This window comes from Micromys minutus (genome assembly GCF_963924665.1).
Source record: "Micromys minutus genome assembly, chromosome: 11".
In the NCBI taxonomy this organism is placed as follows: Eukaryota; Metazoa; Chordata; class Mammalia; order Rodentia; family Muridae; genus Micromys; species Micromys minutus.
Genome location: NC_137980.1, coordinates 7,524,541 through 7,546,714, shown reverse-complemented (window position 1 = coordinate 7,546,714; position 22,174 = coordinate 7,524,541). Strand labels below are relative to the sequence as shown.

The 22,174-nt window shown below is 40.1% G+C and overlaps 1 protein-coding gene across 10 annotated transcripts in view; it reads right to left on the bottom strand.

Moving 5' to 3' along the window:
- The window catches only part of MEF2C (myocyte enhancer factor 2C), a 160,626-nt gene that overhangs the window by 24,981 nt on the left and 113,471 nt on the right, over positions 1-22,174 (bottom strand). For 6 of the 10 annotated variants that reach the window (XR_013975245.1, XM_080925307.1, XM_080925308.1 and 3 more), the window contains 3 exons: positions 15,648-15,791; positions 8,358-8,544; positions 5,917-5,964 (listed from right to left, as the gene is read on the bottom strand). Coding sequence is in view for 9 of the 10 variants with exons in the window: in XM_080925307.1 (XP_080781433.1) it covers positions 5,917-5,964; positions 8,358-8,544; positions 15,648-15,791 (379 nt within the window). In the remaining variant the exon portion in view is untranslated. Of the gene's footprint in view, positions 1-5,916; positions 5,965-8,357; positions 8,545-15,449; positions 15,588-15,647; positions 15,792-22,174 lie in introns of all 10 variants that reach the window. The other 4 variants (XM_080925310.1, XM_080925313.1, XM_080925306.1 and 1 more) reach the window with 3 other exon arrangements.

The window sequence follows — 22,174 nt, the reverse complement described above, 5'->3', positions numbered from 1 at the left end:
GTCATGATCCTTGGTGGGGCGGGGGTCGCATCCAACAAATACACTTAGGTGTTAAGTGGAGACCGGGAATTGAGGGTGGGCCTTCTAGCTTGTAGCATTTTCTCTTAAGCCTCCCTTTAACCCTGCCTTCCCCACACTAGTGTCATCCCCCGGAGAAGGGTGGCAGGGCTCCACTTTATCCATACGCCATCAGGTCTTGTACAAAGGAAGCAGACACTGGTTTTCCTGGCAGCGACTGTGTATCAAGTCTAGATTATCCAGTTAGAAGACCGAGTGTTCCGCCCCGCTAATAAATCTTGCTAACCTTGGTTTAGGTTAAAAATATCATTGGTATTTAGTTTCTTAGATAATACTAAAGCAAGGCTGTAGGTTCTTTATTTACATTTTAGAAACTTCCAAGGTGAATCTAAAAGTGAATGTGGAGTTTATTTTTCTTTCTCTTCTGAACAATACAAGCTAACAGAATAGTACTTTTATAGCTGAACATAACAATTAACCCCTTTTTACCCTCATATGCTACCTAATGATACTTTTAAGATAAAAAATATGGCTGGTATCTGAGAGAAATCAATTGGTATATTTTTTTCTGTAATCCTTCGATTTGAATTTTGTTGTTTTTTTTTTAAAAGCAAAATGCCAACTTGTTAAGCTAGCTCCATAAGATGAAATTTTAATCACTTTATTAAGTTTTAAAATTACTGAGTGAGAATGTGTACAAGCGTTTGGGGAGATGAAAGGCTACCTCAGAACTTTGTAAGCACTGTATGTTTGTGACTCTTCTAAGTTCGTTCTAAGTGCAGAGCATTAGTCTTTTTCCTTTTCTCTGCTATGGAAAAAACTGTTCTTCAAGGGAGAGTTTCTCTGAATAACCCTGGCTGTCCTTGAGCTCCCTCTGTGTGTAGACCAGGCTGACCTCATACTCAGAGATCTACCCGTGTCTCTGCGACGTGAATTTTAAGAAGTATAAAGTTTTGTGATCATGCAAACATGAAACATTGTAAGTGGATTATAACAATAATTGTGTCTTAACTTCATTTTGAGCTTAAGGTATTGTAAGTGAAGATCTTCCTAGGCCTGCCTCCAGTCTGGAAAGCAGGTCCTGTTATTCATGTCTCTGTATCCAGGACTTTACATTGCCACCTACATATCTCCACCTACTTAGCTGATGTAAATTAAGCATTCCAGAAGAGGCAATGCTTGACAACCAAATGCATAAAATAGTAAACAATTGACAATCAAAATAAGGAAACAGCTGTTGGTTTCTTTTTATAAAAAATGATATGTAATTTACAATGAGTGCCAATTAAAATTATTAACCAATATACATACATTTTCTTTGTCTTATTGTCAAATAGCTATGTGGATTACCACTTTTTTTTTTTTTTTAAATTTAAAATGATTTCTGAAGCTTCTCTTGCCCAGATTAAATCTCAAGTCAGTAAGGATGTGAGCCTTCTGCTCTGGAAAGGTAAAGCATATTCACAAAGTAAGAGCAGAAGGTATTCCTGTGATAGTACATGATCCAGCACACGCTATTGCTGTGGCTAATGTTACCTCCATTAAGTGTAAATTTAACAACCAAACCTCAATGGAACTTGATCTTACAATCATTAGTAACCATTTAGATTAACATATTGAGAGCTTTAATGCACAGAGACATGACAAAATGTAATTTTAAAAGCAGTGATGTCTCACTTTGGTTGTTGAGAGGAAAGGGATAAGTTGTGGATAAGCAGCCGTCGATGGAACGCTCGAACTGTCACTGTTACTAATGTACTGTAATGACTTGCTGTATGTATCCTTTGCACAAAGATCACAAGCCCATTTCCTTAGCTCCACTACAACCTGCCTGCCTCTTGGTAATTATTCCAATATAAGTGATGATAACGGGTTCATTGTTTTAGGCAGTGATCTGGGATGGTATGTGACACCAAGCCGAGTTTTTACTCTGTTACATAGGGGCTATTTGTCCTTCCCCCAGAGAAAGTGTCAGAGAATGAAGCAAAACCTTGCTCTATCTATCAGCCAACGGGGCTCAGCCATTTTACCAACATTCCCTTTCTATTAAATGAATACTTTTTTTTTTTTTTTTTTTTTTTTGGTAAGGAACAGATCAAGAAGTTTTGTTTCTTCGGTGGTCTCACTTTCAGTATTAATACTATATATAGCTTTATATCTCACAGATTGGCACTTTACTCAGCAAAAAAATATCTGTTGAGCATCGACTGTGAGCTAGGCTTTATGTACAGAGACACTGGCTAAGTCTGCTCGGCCCCAGACAGTGTGTCCAGGAGTGATGTGTGTAGAGACTGTCATCACGGTGCAGAGAGAGACAGTTACTGTCAATGCACAGAAGGGGGTTCGCAGTGCGGGCTGTGGGACAGTGCACCAAAGGGAGGTGCGGGACTCTGAACTGGGTCCTGATCCATGATGCTCAGAAGCTCAAAGCAAGGAACAGGAGGAAGAGTTAGGAATGTACGGTGTGTTGGGGTGATACTGCCCTGGAAGGAACAGCATAGTGAGGCATTAGAAAAATTCTTTCTGGAGACATACTTCTTGTTGTCTACGTTAGACCATTAACTAGCTTCCCCATGTGTTGGCTCATTTCTAGAATTAGCACAATGAGAGAATCTACTTTATTCTTTTTAAAATTTTTTCTCATATATATATATATATATATATATATATATATATATATATATATATATATATATATATATATATATATATTTGTTTTTCCCTTTTGCCTCCTGCCCTGGCATTTCCCTACACTGGGTCATCAAGCCTTGGCAGGTCCAAGGGCTTCTCTTCTCATTGATGCCCAACTGGGCCATCCTCTGGGGAGCATCTACTTTAAAAAAACAGCTATGAGGCTGACTGAGTTACAGCTTTCATTTTGTAAAAGATGTCCATCATGAATTATTTAAATGCTTGTTATTAATAAAGTCAGAGTACAGGGTGCTTTGGACGGCAGTGTCGGGAAAGGACGTAAGCCAAGTGGGAGGGGTCAGATAGAGATAAATGGATCATGGATAATCCTGAGATATAACTAGTTTGGGGTGTTAAGAAAGTCTGATCAGACACAGGGAGACTAGTGAGGAATGTGACATGGAACAGAGAGATGGGAACTCTGGAGACAGTCTGGGAGCGGTCCTGTGAGTCTGAACTGGGACACTGGGATGGGAATGGAAAGAACATTCTAGAAAGTATCCTGGAAATAGAATTGCAGAAGAGACTAGGTGGGAAAATGTCTCCATGCAATTAAGTTGAGCTGAGAGAGGCAATGCTAATCTACTCGATTGGGATTTTTAAAGCACACAATAAATGTTCCTTCTTCCCCTTGTGAAACTATATTTAAAAAATTTTTTTTTACTTGATTTTGAAAAACAAACAACAGAGGGTTAGAAGTATATACGTTGGTCACAGTCTTGTCATTTGGCTTTACAGTTTTTAAGTCAGAGACCTTGAGTAGAAGTGACAATGTTAAACATTTGGATGGTATCATATGATAATTCTGCTTTGGTTTTCTTCACTGGGAGTGCAGACTCTCTGGCTGGCCTTGCTTCACCTTGGTGCCATGTGATTCTCTGACATCAGCACAGATATATTCAGCCTTGACATATGACACTGGCTGGAAAGGAGTGGGCTAGCAAGCAGGACATGACTGTGCTCAAGACTAAATGGCATCTGTAACAGGTGTTCCTTGGAACCAGGGTCAGAAGGGGCTGCTTGCTCCGTCTTAAAGAAATTGTTAAGTACTTTTATACAGTGACATAGAAAGTATGGAAATTACACCTGTGTGAGTATGACATACTAGAAACTTACACTTAGTAACAGGATACAGCCATGGATTTTCCTTTTGGTTCCTTGTGTTTCTGTACCTGTGTGTACATAATGCATGTATGGTTTTCTGTAGGCCTGGTCATGAGGTCAGTGCCGCAATGTCGGGGAAACAACCTTAAGCATCAGTCGTTGCCTGACACGGGGGCCTCATTTGTTGTTCGCTGCTGTGTGTGTCCGACCAGCTGGCCCATGAGTTTCTGCCCATTGTCCTATGTCTGCCTCCCTTTTCTTTACAGTAACATGATCTAATTACAGACACCTCTATGCTCAGACGGTCCAGAATGCTTAGCAAACAATTTGCCCACTGAGCCATACTCTAGCCTGAGTCATTCCATTTTTAAATATAAGGAGACTCAGGCCTAGGGCATAGGTTCTGAATTTGCTTGACTTCTGAGATCTTTTTAATGATCTTGCACTCTGTATATGGAAAGTTTTATATTTGGTATGCTGAATATCTTCCTCATTCTTGGAGAATGATTTCATTTAGTAAGCTGTCAGGCAATTAACAATAAGAGCAAAACTGACCAACCAAACACTTACTTTCAACATCAGATTCTTAAGTATTGTTGCTATTTAAAAGTAACAAAAGACCATTTGCATCCAAGTTTAGCAACCCATTTTTTTTACCCACATTTACCAAACAAAAAATTGAAAACATTTTTATTAACCTTTGCTTTCATTACTGGTTGTTTCCTTAATAGTAATCAAGCTGGCTTCCTGAAACACCAGACAAAGTCATCACATGGAGACTACTCTTTTTGGGTTATGTGTTGGTTCTACCCAATCAGTAGGTGACTGGTGACTACCCAACTATCCCCATCACTGATGGTAAGTAGTGAGTAGCTAGGACATCAATCCAGAAAACACCTGACTGGACTTGTTCTGGTTCTTGGATTTTTGGCTTACTACTTGCCAAGTATTTTCTGCGGAGAAAAGAAATTGAATATGACAAATCCATTGTCTAGAAAAATGCTATTGACTAGTTTGGCTGTACCTGATTTTCTATAAAGCACTTAAAACATGAAACGACTGCTATTCGTCCTTTCTATCTTCTTTCTGAGTAATTCTGGTAGTACTTGTGCATCAACCACTGAAGTAGTAAAAACCAAATACCCAGAAGAGATACCACCTCCAGCAGATGTATGTATAAAAATGTTTTTGTATGCCAATTTTCCTCATCTTCTTTCTTATAATTAGCAGGCTATTATATCTGACCCGAGCAAAATGTTTTAATTAGGCTGTCCATGCATATTTCAATAAAGTTGATTTTTTTGACACTTCAAACATAACCCCGTGACATTCATGCCTGCCTCCTCCTATTTTAAATTTATAGCATGTTCCAGCTGTGGAATTGTCATGGTTACTTCTATGCCTCATAGTAAACTAGAGCTGGCACTTAAAGGTCTTGTGCCTCATTATGTCTTTGCACCGAAAAGGAAATCAACATCTCAATTATGCCAATATTATAAATCTTGTTGCAAATCTGAAGACACACAGCAATGAGACAACTGGTCACGGTTGGAGATATTCCGAAGAGCTGAAGTGTATTTGAAGCGTTTTCTGGTAGCATAGTCTACTGCTATTCTGTCAGGCCTCAGGTTAATGCCAAATGCGATTTTATTACCAAGTTTGTTGAATGATTGCAATCCTTCTGTTATTTTGTTATGAAGTTTTCTTCAGAAATATATGGAACGTCAGTCCGTTGGGTGGACATAATTGGTTCAATTAGGGACTGATTAACAGAGCGTGAGATCTTTGGCCTCCACAAGGTACTCTTGTCTAACAGGGGTATCAGGGATTGAGGCACTCTGATCAGAACCCACATGCCTCATATATTCTTTGACTGCATAAGTAACACAAGTAAATTCTCTTCATTAACAGACTGGACATAACACTTCCGATTGATGCTGGCTTTGCCTCCGTTGGAGCTTCATTAAAGAAGACTAGTTAGTAACGAGTCCTTTTGTAAATTACTGTCTAACTACTCCCCTTTCAGAAAGAACTGTAGAATTTCTTGGCAATAATCCACCAGACTGGCCCGTAACAATGCCGCAGTGCGAGGTCTCCACTTACCTGCACTGGTGCCTGCACCTGATGTGAGGTCTCCACCCATCAGACCACCTACGGAGAAGAGAGGCAGATCAAAAGGAGAAAGGCTAGGGGGCCAGCAGAACAGAGCCAAGTTTTTAGCACTCAGCATTTGTCCTCTTGGGAAGCACAAAGGCAAAACTGCTACCTTACGTCTCAGGGATGACATTTGTTTTATTGTGACATGCTGTGTTCAAATGTTAAAAATACATTCACTTACTGACATTTCGCAGAGTTTTTCTCCACCCCCAGGGAAGACTACATTAGAAAAATACAGTCTCATAATAGTCTTCTCATTTTTATTATTTCTAAGATCTTTCCCCAAGAGATACTTCAAAGAAAAAAAATCCCATTTTATTTCTACCATATACCCTGTTAGCCACATATCTGATGTCTGTTTTTTTCTAGATATATTTGCTAACACCATTTTTTTTTACAATATAGTCAGCTAGAAATTTTATTTTCTCATAATTGGTTAATACATCTAGCTGGATTTCACTTAATAACAGAAGGAACAAGTCTTCAATGCCCCAGATTTACAATACACTAATTAATTGCTAATTTAAGAACAACACAAAAACTTGCACTGGCAATATATCTCGGCAAGTTGTGGCCATAACCACCAAGACAGACAGACTGAGTTCCATCCTGGTCATAACGGTGGAAGAGCTGCCTCTTTCTCATTGTCCTCTGATTACCACTCAGGGACCTTGGCACTTGTAAGGCCCAGTGATGAATGGATAAGCACATGGATAAATATGGTAGTGACTATGTTTCTTTATAGGTGTTGTGAACTTTCAGTAAGACTGAAGATAAAATTATTTATAAAGTTATAAAGAAGAAGTTCTAGAAAAAGTAGTCGAGAATGTCATCTAACTGCAATTTCTTAGTTGTTTGCTAGTGATACTACCTCGCTTTCGATTGTTTCTAGCTATTGAAATCAGAAAATGTTTGTTAAATTTTAAGGAAATAATTCCTATTTCTCAGAAAATACAGTTTTGAAGACAAAAATATTAAATTAAAAAAATAAAATGAGCACAAGTTATCAAACAGGATGTTTAAAAGCCTAAATATGAACTGAAATGAATCTATAACTATTAATATATATACATTTATATATACATAAATTCAATCATATTATAAGAGAGAAAGTGACACAGGTAAGTCTTTTGTACATATTCCCCTGGTTGAGGATTTATAAAATCTCCTCGAGGAAAACGTCTTCCTGTCAATGAAGCTGCTCTTATACAGTTGAGTGTGCCTAAGCAACTAGTAGCACCCCGTGGATGCTACCAGAATGTAAACACACAAAAGGCTGCTGTAAGAGATTTAGAAATGCAATTCTTCTCCACGCTGCTTCTGGAGCTACGAAGGAATGGCTTAGTTATACTCAGTACAATGAATTAGCTCCCACTGTGAGCTTGGCCAATCAAACGGACATTCTTCCTCTTAAGGTCCTTCAAGCCAGTGGAGAAAAGACCTGTATTCAATACAGCACATTATAACATATTTAGCTGGGTTCACACACTAAGAGCATCTGTCCTTTTTTTTTTCTCCTAGCAATAATTTCTTGTCTCTAGGTCACTGCGAATGGAACAACAGCAAGGATATTTTATAATGTTGAGAAAAATCTGTGGCCAGTGCATGTGAGTGTAGTGTGCCACTAGCTGCACTTCTTACTGAGCTGTGTTTATTTCATACAACGAATACACTTCATACATGCTAGTGTACCGGTAACACAAGTCTTTTCTATGGTATATTCTTACTGAGATAAGTTGTCTATAAATAAATAAATAAATAAATAAATAAATAAATAAATAAATAAAAATAAACACACATTGGCCCAATTTCATACAAGGACAAATGCCGCTAGAGAACACATAGGACAGCTACACAGTGACAGCTTAGTAGGAAGAAGAGAGAAAAAGATTCTTTATTCAGAAGAGATCACAATGGGCTGGGGAAATGGATCAGTGGTTAAGAGCACTGACTGCTTTTCCAGAGGTCCTGAGTTCAAATTCCAGCAACCACATGGTGGCTCACAACCATCTGCGATGGGATCTGTCGCCTTCCGGTGTGTCTGATGACACCTACAGTGTACTTATATATAATAAATAAATCTTTAACAAAGAAGAGACCACAACAAGAGTGTGTAGACTAGATATTTGACACACCGTTCAAGAAGGTATGTGCTTAAACAGCAATGGGAGAAGAACATTGACAGAAAAGACAAAGTGGAGGTTATGAGACACGTAGAAAGATAATGCGGAGAACTTCGGCTGTGTCGCAGAGAGTATTTAGTAAGGGGTGGATCCTGAGCAACAAAAGAAAAGAGGAAACAAAGTGCGCTTTCTAAGTAAGAGAACTTTCCCTAGCAGTGGTTCCTTCCCATGCCCTGTGAGCATCATGTCCTCTGACGGACCCACCTGTGTTACCTGCACTGGGAGGTCTATGTGTTACACCAGGAGACATACTATTCCTCTGCAGAGAAGGGTGGGCCAGTGGTAGAAGATTGGGGTTTCCCAGTGAGCTGACAGGGTTGCTGTAGACCAGGCTGTTATGGCTGGACACTGGGATGGTAACTGGCATCTCAAAGTTGGGGGGTGGGACAGCCTGTGGGACAGAAACACAGAGAAAGGCACGTCAGCAAGACAGAAGGATTCTTGTACAGACCACGTTCACTTTGCCAAGGGAACTGCCAAATTCCAAACCATGCAGTTTGCAGATTATTCCCAGGAAGGGGGTCTCAAGATGTGGGATGATACACTGATTTCTTCCCTGTGCTTGGGACTCTTTCTCAGCAACTGTTAGGAAACGTCCCACTTTTTCTGTGAAACAAAGCCCCCTTTTCATTAGACGCCATTGTCTTTGGGTTCCATTCTATGAAGTCCCAATTGTTCATTTGTGACATCCAGATCAGGTGCCAGGAATGCCGGGAAGATCAAAGGTGCGTGACTGTGACGACCTCACAGAGAAAAGGGGGATTAAAACGCAAAGCCGATCCTTTGGTTTTATTGCTTATTGAAGCATATTTATGCAGAAGTTTAATGATATAAAATCATCGTCAGGCCTGTGAATAGCACATATAGTTTAATTATTATTTTTAAAAATCTGTCTTTTAATAGCAAGACTGGAGGTAACAGCCATTCTAAGGTACAGGCTTCAGTGGAGTACGTATTACTTAGCAGCTCATAGTTTAAGGTGATATCTCAGAAAACATGCCCTGCTTCCCACTTTGCTCTGTAGGTCCTGTCCCCGCCACATGGCAAGATCTATATCTCAAACGGGAGAGTTGGCAACCATGTAACGCGCTGAAGCCCTGCGGATGTCTAATTAGAGTGATCCAGGTTCCAATTATTGATTTTTGCTATTATTTTGGCAACTTAAGCAAAGCTATGTTTCTGTTGCTGCTTTCAGTAACTCATCATAGCTGTAAACACTCTTGTGTTCCTTCCTCCTTTTGTCAGCGTTACAAGTGAAAACACTGTTCAGAGACATTGCCAGAGGACTCACGGCATCATGGCATGGAGCCTTTATGATGAAAAATTGTGTGTGTGTGTGTGTGTACGAAGAAAAAACTCAGATAAGCCCGCCGAGGTTTCCGGTGAGAAGTTGTCCAAGTTTGAACGCCTGTTTATTTGTGGCTTGTGTGTGGTTTGTTCTTACCACTCATTGTTTCATTGTTACAAGTTGTTTTCTTTAGGGTTTACTGAAGCTTTCTGTGACTGGTCAATTGGCTGGCCTGGATCATACATGTGTCTGCAGTAACTCTGTGTTTATGTTGTTAACTGTGATATATATATTCTATGCTCTCTGTTAATGTCTATGCCCTCACCGTCTTCATTTCACGTTTTTATTTTCTCCCATGTTACAGAAATTCTAATACTGGTTAAAGAAAAAAAAAAAAAAGCAAATGTTTTACAACGGTCTTTCAAATGACTTCAAGTTTTCATTGTTTTTAATGGGAAATAAAAATATTCATGTCATATGATAGCATGTCTGTCCTTTAGGTCATTTGTGGATTGTGTATAGAAGATCACAGAAATTGATTTTTGATATACCATATGACCATGGAATTTAATGCATGGTAATATATCAGAGTGTGGAAATGTGCCCACACATTAAACAAGAAAAAGTACTGATGCATGCTGCACATGCTGCAAATGTCTGTAGACTGTCCAACATGGCCTGTCACAGACATGCCACGTGAGAATAGAGGCCAACTATGGGGTCAGTACAGCGATAGGGCTCAGCAGCCTCCCCGTCACAGCCTCCACCATCAAACCTTTCTTCCCGCCCTGAGCTCCAGACATCTCGACCAGGCCTGCTGGCCTCTGCGCAGGCAGCAGCAGCATCAGCAACACAAGTGGACCAGAGAGGCCAAGGGCCCATTTTTGCAGCAGCATCTTTCTTGCCGGAGGTGTGCAGGGGCTGCGGTCACCTACAGACTGGCACTGTTTGAGTGGCTCTCTCTTGCTGAAGCAGGGCTTTCCTTCCTCTAGTGATCTCTTGCTTCTCTTGTGTCCTTAGGCCTGCAGATAACAGCAACTCCTAGGCTCCAAGCCCAGCATACGCCACTACTCCACCAGGTTTCCTTTAAACCCACACGTGTAGTCATTCTGACGAGCTCTCTTCTGCTACACTGTGAGTTTGGCACCTGCTTCTGGCTATGACCATAATGGCCTTAGAGCATAATGTTATCTCTGCAGATTTTGAATGGGGGGCAATTTGAAATTCTGGGTGGGTGCGTGAACACCTTCATTCCTGGCACCATTGTGGTCCTCCCTGCAGAAACAGTGCTCTCTATAGATCAACCCACTCTGGTCTTGGCCTCCCTGCATTTTACTTTCAACAGACACCACTCAGGATCTTCACCTTTTAAAGTCACACATTAGATGACAACACTCGTCTCTGAAGTCCCCACAACTGCACCCCTTTCACCTAAAGGAAAACCCCACTTCCTCCGCTATTGGGCCTTTACCAACCTCCACTACTTATGTCTGCCTGCCTGCCCACTTTTCTCACTCTTGACCAAATACCATGATTTATCCCAGCACTACATCCAAACCTATGTTTAAAATCTGGCATCTGGAAGATATCCACCTTGGCTGTTTTACTATCTTGGTCATTCTTACACCCATCTTTAGATCTCTTTCTGTTTTATTAAAATCAAAAACAGTTTTGATATTGGTCGGTAATAGTATGCCTCAAAGTACTCAAAATATAGTCTTCTAATAATATTTGGATATTTTTCTTTAAAGGAAAAATTTTTGGCATATACTTTATTAATATAAAAGTGCAAGATTATGTTTTTTTGTATTTTCTGCTTAACAGGTGCTAGGGGTGTAATTTATTTATTTGATATAATTTATCCCTTCAATGTGTACAATTTTTCCTTTTTCAAAATAGTAAGATTGAAAAATGCTGAACATCATCAAACCTAGTGGCTGAACCGGGTTTTGGTCCTAGTTCGCTGTGCAATACAGATGATTACTTTGGAGCAAATCTTCCAGGCCGTGGCCATATAGTTTACACATATTAGGTAATAGTAAACTACTGTCATTGGACCACAAGACTAACAGTTAACTACTATACCTGAGGCCATGGGGAAAGGTCAACTTTAAAAACTTCCTCCCTTATCTATTTAAAAGCCTGTACTTTAAAACCACCTTCGGGTTGAAAATGTTTTAATCTGCATTCATTGTTCCTACTCGGGTGCCCTCCACTTTCACTAGGTCCCCAAGACGTGCCACAGAGCTCAGTCTCTCCTCACACTGAATAAAATGTTGACTGTGCCTCACTAGAGGTCCATATCCATCCTCCCCTAGGAGATCACGATGTAGAAGATGGTAATGATTATGCAAGGAATGAACCACCAGCTCAGTGCAAGTCAGTGGACTCCTTCCTCCTTCTAAGCATGGCCCTGAAGAATGGATGAGTTTCTAGGATGAACCACCAGCTCAGTGCAAGTCAGTGGACTCCTTCCTCTTTCTAAGCATTGCCCCATAAAATGGATGAGTTTCTAGCACATTGGACCATAAGAACTTGAGGAGGATTGTTGGAAAATTCACTTGTGTCTGACTCAGGGGGAGCCAGATATATTTTGATACCAGAGCATCCCAAAGAGTTTTGAACTTGTCTCTGTGTCCTCTGTCCTTCGTGTCACTGTTACTGTTCACATCTGAAACTATCTACGGTGACTTGAAGGTACATTGCAAGCTTAAATCGACCACACTGAGATGATAGTCTAGCAACTCAAGAAATCTCAACTGCAGCCCCAATCATGTAATGCCTTGTCACTTAATCAGGAAGCTAGTTAAAGTCCCCTGACCCTGATCTCCTTATCCATGGAAAACGGTGTCAACTGTTGTCTCTCAACAGTGATCCTGGTTGTTGAGGTATGACATCCAAGTCAGGAGGACATGTGAACCCTTGATTTGCTCAAACTTCCCATGAAGAAAAGTCCAATAAAATCAAATAGTACATTTCTGATAAAATATTAACTTTAGTTAATGGTTCCTCTTTTGTTCACGTGAACAACTGAACCGAATCCTCTGCTTTATTGTTTTGCCAGTAAGTGACCTACTATGATTTCCAAGCTGCAGAGCTCCTAGTCGAGGGAAAAAAGTATGTTATACATGCGTAATACAAGTGGCTACCAACTGCATTATTTCGGTCTGTTCGTGTCTCCCTAGTGGCTGCAGCACACATCACATCTAACCATTCCTTTACCTCCTCAGTGTCCAGACTTTCATTCCGTCTGAGCTCTTCTGAGCACTTGCTCTCCCCTTTCCCTGCATCTGGTACCTACACAATTATGTCTGGTTGATAGGGTGGCCATCCCGACCTAATTTACAGGGCTTCCTTCCCACCTTAGGCTGCCTGGGTGCTAGTCCAGTCTGCTACTTCACATTCTCTGACAGTCTCCACCCACCTCCTCTCTCTTGAGCTTTACTATCTGGTCCTCCAGACCTATGCAGTCAACCTTTTCCCTTTTTATCAAGCATTCCTCCTTCGCATATCAATCAAGTGATTTTTTTTTTTTAAATTCACTCTACGTCTGATTCTATGTACATCAATGCTACTGTCTTCATGGTCCACCGCTCTGAAGAAAATACAGATGATTCTGTCCATTTGCACTCTCCTCATTTCTTCTCAAGCAAATTGTGTACGTCTCACCCAGTCTTTTTGCTAATCTCTGGCTCCTCCACCGGGGCTGTTTTCACTCACCACGATGCTCAGCATGAACAGTGGCAGAGCCAGTGGGAGGAAATGCTGGCCGACAAGATTCCAAGTCCCCTCTGAATTATTTCATGTAACTGAGGAACACGGGCATAAATATGACTCCAACAGGTGACTTCAGCATTAAAATTTCTATTTTAGAAGAGAAACATTTCACACTGGCTCTTTGAAAGAGAAAAACAGTCTCAAAATGTGTTTGAAAGAGTTGGAGACACTCTCTGCACACCAAGGGCAGAGCGTTCTTGCGTTGCTGTGGATGTTTTAGCAGCTGTGGAAACGTTCGCCAAAAGGGACTTCCAGCAAGAGAGAGCAATGTGCAAAGCTGGCTTCTCACTGTGGACACGGAAATATGCAGGAAGACACGAAGGCTCCACGGAACAGCGAGAGGTTGTTCCGTCCATAGACGCTCACGAGTGTTTCAGCTCTGGCCACACATCCTTGTACCTTTGACCAAACCATGTATTGATTTTTGGATGTTTCATGTGACAAAATAAAATATCTCAGGGGGTCTAGTTAAGCTGCTCATCTTCTTTCCCCCTAAAGCACAAGGAAACTGGTCCAGGGACCCATGATCCATGTATTCCGACACTGGGGGTTCAACTTTTCTCCATATTGAAGCCCCCACACTGACAGTTATCAGCAATACATCTGGTGTATTCCCCTTTCTGGGTTTTACAGAGGTTTCCTTTGGTCCGTGGGCACGGAAGGTGTTGCCTTACATCCCTACCTTTAAACCTTCTCACACACAGCTCAGTCTTTTTCTGTATGGAGCAAGAAAACCCAGGCCATAAAAACTGGAAGTTGAACCAAAGAAGCAGTTTGTTTGCTTCTGGGTAAAAGAAATTCTGAGGCACACAGAACTGTGCACACAGTTAGTAACCATAGACCGAGTTCTTCGGTGTACGAGACACTGTGAACATGTTGTGTGGTACATTAAAGGGCAATGGCCCTTTAAGACTGGGAGGGGTTCATCTGAGGCTTTTGAGGAAGGAAAAGAAAGGGAGAAATGACGTAATTATATAATTCTAATCTCAAAAAAGGATTTAAGGCATGAAACTTTGTAAGAAGTTGTCCTGCTGACCATACTCCATCTGGCAAAAGAAAAACTAAGCATTCATAAGTTCAGAGCTCCTAATCATGACGGGATTTTGCAAGTATACTTTAAAGGGTTCATTTTGACCAGCAAAGGCTGAGTGTGTGCTGACTGTGGTGACGCTTACTTTACTTGGTGAGCGCAGCGTGAATATGGTTCACAGCTTTTGGCCTTCAGTGTCTACGTGTATCATCAACAAAGTCCATTTTTTTTTTTTTATGACAGATCTATTTGTTCATGGTACTCAGGATTGGGCGGCTTTGCTAACTTACCAGAAATGTACTTTTTCTGAAGAGGAATTAATTACATACTGAGATGCCTCTGCGCACATTAGAATTCAGGTACTAATATTATTAATAGCACATGAGCCTTGAGTGTAATCTTTATGCTTTAGAATTAACATTTTGATTGTTGACTGAATGTAACAATAAGGTAGACATCTTCTCCCTATACATCTGGACCCAAACCAATAATGCATGCGTAGTTATTTTTTCTTAACTACCTGGCAAGGCACAGACGATCGATGGTTAGAGAATTTCTTAATTGGTTAAGAGAAAATTGAGCCACATGTTAAAGCATGTTGGTGTAGGCAAAGCCCATGGTCCCCTGATAAGAGCTTTGAAATCACACAAACGTTGAGGTCTTACCGTTAGGTTTCATGCAGTCTGTTTTCCTGCAGCGAGTTAGTGTTAGCCCTCCAGTGCTGGAGTGGGATTTCCTGTGTGTGGGACGGACTGATGTATCACTCAGAAACTAGCCGTTACTTAGGTGACGTCTGTCAGTGTCCATGACGGAACAACAGTTCCACTAGTGTATCTTGTCTCTGCATACAACATGTATGCAGAAAGTGTTTCTCATGTCGGTTTGGTGTACGGTGATGACCTGCATGAGCCCTCCACTTGGTAAGTAGGTTGTGTAAATTCAGGGCATGGCGCATGGATGTTTCTCTTCCTCCTGTGAACTCTCCTACCTCTGAGTGAACTTCTCTATGACAACTCCTTGGAGCTGATGCACTGTCAGCATCCCACTGGGGTTGCTTTCTAAATGCACTGTCTGTGGGATGAGATGGCTACTTTATCCTTCTGACTTTGCAATGCTTCTTAAAGCAAGCCACCATCGAGAGGGTTAAGGGATGTTACTGCAGAAGTTATCAGCAGACCAGCCATCTACCTTTGGTACTTACAGGAATTTTATGACTCTTGATCATATTATCAAATTCTTCATTAATTTTTTTGTATTTTTCTTCGGTGCGTGGGGTGAGTGCATAAGAGGGGTCAGGATCGGGGCTTCCAGAGCCTTTGTTTTCTTTCTTGTTCAATGCCTGCCAGGTTCAGAGAGACATCAAGAGTAAAAAACAATGAAGGGTGTTCCGAGTACTTACACACAATCTCTGCCTGCTGATCATTAGATCAATATCTTCGTTAATCTTCCTGTATTTGTCCTCAGACTCAGGGCTGTGACCTACTGAATCGTCTGCATCGGGGTCTGGGCTGTCACAGCCATTAAGGCCCTTCTTTCTCAAGGTCTGAAATACATAATGTGCAAAGTTCAAACCCAGACAAAGACTGTACAAGACATTTAGCGATGTTACAGAAATTCAAGCTGTCCAGCATTTCAGACTATTATATATGTTAGAGTACATTTGGGGAAAGAAATCACAGGGAAAGAACGAGCCATTTCAACACAGTGCTCATCACCAGTTTAACAAAAAGAACAAGGAACTATTTTGTTTGCAGCTAAATTCAGTCAAGGAACAAAGAAATGTAAAAATATCTTGATACAGAACTCAGAAATATATGATAGAAAGCAATTACAAGATGCAATGTGTAATTCGATACAATACTCTTTCCCCACAGAAATACAAGCAGTCAGGATGTGGCAAAATCATTTCGGAATCTATGACAAAAACAAGCAGAAATGTCACAAACGTTATCTCTGGATTTAACAAAGTGGTTAGAGTTGCTGTCCTGTCTTGCCCCTGGTCCTTGAGTGCAATAAGGGCATTAAAGAAGGCAGCTAATCACCAAGCACTTGTGAGGGAGAAACTCATTTAGGAGAATTATTTTTGCTTGTTTGAGTTTTGTGGGTCGATAAGATTCTGTATTGAAATTTCCAACATTGAGAAATTATCTTCCTAAACAAGAGTGGGAGGCAGTACTGGGATGGCTGAGCTTAGGGCTTCATTATCCTGAGCTGGATATAGACAACCAAGTCAGGAGTTATCAAACAGCGCACACTCCTGGTTTCAGCAGAGTACGGATCAGCCTGAGACTCTCCTGACACATAAAAGTGAAGTCAGCGGCTTCTCACCAGCCTCCTGTCTCCTGATGTAGGTCTCCTCGAGTTTCAGCTGTCACTAGGGGATAAATACCAATAAAACAGTGTAACAGTTTGGAAAACTATGAGTCAGGAGCCCCAAATTTTATTCTTTTTTTTTTTTTAAAAGTATGTTTTTAAACTAAACTGTGTACAATCCAATGAACAGAAATAACATGGATTTGGGGATTATAAAACCTCTGATCAATCACACAACTTGACATGTTAATAATTCAGAAACTCACACCCTATTTCTTATTTTTCTTGGGTACAATGAGGAGTGGTTACAAAGAGATGTACAGCTAGCTATCTGTCTCTCACTAATGAAAAGTCCTCAGAACTGACCCATGCTGGATAGAGAACTCACACACAAATAATGCGAAGGCTGAAACACCCAGCCAAGGGTCTGAAAGCTGAGATAACACTGCATCCTTGATTTATGCATTTTGGGACAATAAAATGATGCCATCTTTCAAAGGAGTTTCCAGCTTAAAAATTCAAATCCATTGATTTTTAATCACTGTACAGCAAATATAATGCTGCTGAAAATTACTTTCAGAGGCATTGAAGGCTTGCACTTAAAACCAAAGTGGGAGCTATCATTTCTCAACATCTAGAATGTAGGGTGGTTCTGTAAATATTTATTAATGTTATAGTGCTATAATATAACAAACATATGGTTACAGCTTCTTATGTGATAAGATGTTTGAATATTAAAATGAATATTTTGACACAAGACGATGAAATATACATTTATAATCTTGAGGAAATTTTAATTGGTGGGGCCACCTGTCCCCCTATCATGAATTTACAGCCATGTATTTTGGTCTGGAACAAGTACTCATTGAGATTTCCCACATTAACACTAGAATGGACACCACAAAACCCTAGGATGCCAATCCTAGTTACTAACCGCAAGAGCATTCTACTTGGGGTATAATCGTATGTTTTTGCTTTGGCTTCTATAGATTCTTGAGCTTTTAAGGCAACTGAATGTCTTGCATTACAGTCAACAAACCTATATCTAATCTATAAAATCAAATATTCACTCACAGGGTTGGTGAAATGTCTCACTGCCACATAGGCATGAGGATTTAGTTCCTCTATTCCAGACTAATATAAGAAGTTGGGTTCAGTATGTGTGCCTACAACTCCTAGCCTTTGGACAGAGGGCAGTAGAGACATGTAGATCCCTGGAGTTAATTTGCTATCTAGTTTATCTGAGCAAGTTAGCTTAAACCTCAGTGAGGAACTCTATCTCAAAAACCAAAGGTGGAGAATAAACTAGCAAGGATATCCTACATCAACCTGTGGCCTTTACATGCTCAAACACACACACACACACACACACACACACACACACACACACATATACACACACACACATACAAAGCATATAGAACACATATACTACCTTACATACACAGTTTAAAAAAGAATTCATGTTCATAGAGAAAGTAGGTAAGATAAAGAAAATATTTAGTAGACTTCAGAAGCAGCGTATTTATATTTCTATCAGGCACATTAAGACAGTCTTATGAAAACCTTTAACTTAAAAACCTCATATGATGTTAATTCAGAGTCTTAATAGACAGTGGATTTTTTTTTCAGTGTGTATTTTACCCAACAATTTTATTGTAAAAAGCATCGTTGTTTTGATATGCAGATTTCTGACAACAGTACGCAAGGGTTGTAAGAGGTTGATCAACTGTCATTACAATCCATCTGGCTCATACATGTGTGATAAATATTCTCACAAAGCTTTTTGTGGTAGATACTGTGGCTTATAAAAATGAAAACGCTGCTTATATTTCACCGAAATACCTCCACCCATGTTAACTCATTCTCTCTCACAAGTGTTTCACTAAGAGGTTAAGAAAACCTCATGACCAACCTCAAACCATACTGCCCAGTTTCATGGCTGATGCTTTGGCCATTGCTTGGGAACAAGCTGTGGCTATCAATCACCTCTTGAAATCTTTTGATTTTAAGAAACAAGGAACAGAGACTTCATCTCTTCCATCCATGTTCACCTCAGCAGTCCACACACCAGTAGTATAAATGAAATTGAAATGATGATAAGGAATTAAGTTTGGAGAAAGTTCTAAGAATGAAAGTATCAATAAAATATCTATACTTCCTGGAAATATTTTTTTTTTGAGACAGGGTTTCATGTGCTCAAGGCTGACATTGAATTTGACCTATAGTAGTAATGGTCTTGGATTTCTCCAAATGCTAGGGTTTCAGGCATGCATTATGACTTTTGGTTGGTACTATGCTGTGCATCAAACTCAGGGCTTTGTGCTAGGGAGGCAAGCCCTCTACCAACCAAGCTATATTCACATCCTTTGACATTAAATTTTAGTGAAGAGTGGAAAAGTCTGCAGTCAACATGACACTTAGTTCATAGGGTAAGAAACCGTAAATGTAAAAACAAAAACAACAACAACAACAACAAAAACACTAGTCACTCTGCACCTGAGGCAGGGTGTGAATTATTGAATGCAAGCAAAGCTGCCGGTATGACATTGTAATGAGGAAAAGCAGCCGCTGATCCTGTCCCAATGAATTCTTCTTGTGTCGGGTGACATTATCTTGTAACAAATATGACTGGTATGGAAGCAAAAATTTAGGCTAAATTGTGTTATTTAAAAAAGAGGGTTTTTTTTTTTTTGAGACCCAGAAACACAAAATCTGGAAGGGAATTAATACTAAGTTCTAAATTCCCATAATCACATATCCAGAACACTGGAAAAATTTGTTCAAAAATATTATCCTCAGCTGAGTGCTTGCATAACACATTTCTGCCAAGAACAAATGATTATGGTGGAATTGCAAAGCTTGGAAAATGGAGGTGGTGGTACCGACTCAAATGCCATCGTATGAATGCCGAACCAGAGGAACAGTTTTATCTCTCTTATATTAAAATCTACAGCTGTTTAATGATGACAAAGGAACTACTGTTCGCTCCAGCCAAGTCTGTCTATTCACAGTAATGAATAGTCAATATGAACTAAGGGACTTACTAAATGGATTCGAAGCATATTCCTTTAGGACTTTTCTAGCAACATCATATTCTCTGCTCTTGGCCTTGAAAATGCTTCTGATATTTTCATCTCTGGTATCTCTTGGTCAGGCAATGTGGATATTCAGACAGCCATCCTATAGATGGGCCGTATGTATGCTGTCCCTCAGATGAGGATATTTTGAAACAATCTTTTCCTGTGTGCAAAGACAAGGCAAGGTATCTCCTAAAACCATCAATTTCTCTCCCAACATACCCAAAGAGACTTTGCCCCAAGAGAACTCTGCAAATCTCCAGTGAGACTGTATGCTGAAGGCAGCATGCCACAGAAGAGTGACACCTTTGGGCTGGATCAGCTGACTGCAGAAGCTTTTGGGGGTATATTCGCATAGTAGCAATTGTCACACGCTGAGCAGGGAACAGGCGCTCTTAGAGAAGTAATTAGATTGACAGAAGGTGTCACACTCCACACAATAGATGCGGGAAGTCCAGGCAGGTAATCCAAGCATCATTTGGAATCTCTGCTCCCAGACATGTGGACATATGGACCTGCGTTACTGCATTTGTTCACCAGGAGAGGCTGAAATATGTATAAACTCACGACGGTGGATGACAGGTGCTTCAAAAATTCTAATGAAATCGATGTAGGGTAACAGATTCTATTTCATTACCGAAAGGAATATAAATGAAGAAGAATGCCACATGGAGTCTCTGTCTTCTCCTACGAATTATGTTATCAACGAGGTGATCTCTTTGCTATGTAATGATTTAAACCAACTTTTCCTTTATAGCTATGTATTTTTTTAAGTCAGTTTTTTTTTTAAACCTCTTCTCAGTACAAAAGGGGTAACTAAATTATTGGTCCTTTTCAATACTATGAGATTATATATCTCATCTTTAGGGCTATTTAATTAAAATTCAACACTTCCCCCCAAAGAATTACTATCTCATATTAAAAGCATCAAACCAGCCAGTTTCTCTCTGTGCCTGTAGTTTCAGTCCTGAATAACGTATGTTTTCATTGTCTTCTTACTTTTATCTGTTCCTAACTATACAGATGAAATTTAAAACCCTTTTGTGAAAACCCCCAAATTACTCCCATTAACCTTTGTTAAAATCCAAATAGTCATGCTTCCTTGCATAACGGGTACTTTCTGTCTTCGGAGGGTTCCTGTGTCAAGAACATATGCAGAAATTATTACTGTTAGCTGCATGGATGCTGTATTCACACACACACACACACACACACACACACACACACACACACACACACACACACACACAAAAGCAAGGAAGAAAAATCCATCCACTTAGGAAAGGCAGCTTATTTTCTTCAGGTTTTAAATCCTCTGGGCTTGACTTTAGAGCCAAGGAAGACAAAGCACTTGTGGGACAAACTCAGTGGGCTCTGACAGAAAACATATCAATACTGGGGGGCAGTGGGAAGGCAATGGCCAGTGTGTGCAGGGGCTCCTCATACTGGCCCAGGACGTATCGTCATCTGGGACCCACCACCCAAAGATGCTCCTTTAAATACAGAATTGGGAATGTGAATTCTGAACAGAAGTGTAGTGTGTATATTTCATTTTATGATTTCTCACAGAGCTCGTGTACGGGGCAAGACTAAGTGTTAAGGAATTTCTCTCTCTAAATAAATGAGGTTTTAATAATCAAATCTGCAAGTTGAAATATGAAACTATTACAGGTTTATGTCTAGATTAATATTTATTTTAAGCTATCTTTCTTTTTACTGATAAAACGTGTGTGTGTGTGTGTGTGTGTGTGTGTACACATGTGCACAAAGACATTAATAAAATCTGCTGCCAGTGTATTTGTTATTGCATCTATATTGGTTTCTGGCCTGACCAATTTGTATTGATGACCAAGAAGGGGCTCATCCCTAGGGGAGTTAATTCTTCCACTCCCACTAGTCTAGTTGCCTGTAGCACTTTGTCTAGGGGTGGAACCCTTTGGGACTTTTCTCTCTTCCATCTTAGCACGCTGTTACTGCTGTTGTTCTCGATTGCTTATTCTGAGATTTTTAGGAGAGACTGTTACCGTAAACTTCTGGGTACTCTCAAGTTTACAGTGTTTCAGCTCTCGATGCTATGATGTTACCCGAGCCCTACATGCAGGAGCTGTGTAGACATATCCACGGGGCTGGGCTCTGTCCTATCCATTGTTCTCTACATTGTTCTTAGTTGTGGAGGGACACATAACATTGAGGTTATTTGCTCATGTCTCAAGGAATCATATATTTACCCAGGTAATACACAATACAAAAGCATATGTGTGGACACACACACACACATGTATATATATATATATATGTATATATATATATATATATACATATATATATATATATATATATACATATACATATATATATGTATGATATGTCCTATATTATATATGAAATGCATGCTACTTGACCTGACAATGCTCCTCATAGGAACCATAGACTAAGAAAAACCCCAGTACCATGAGTGAGATACCTCCTTTCATATTTGGTCAAGGGAGTGTATTATAGACTATTGATGTAGTCCTGGTTGCCTACCTTAGGT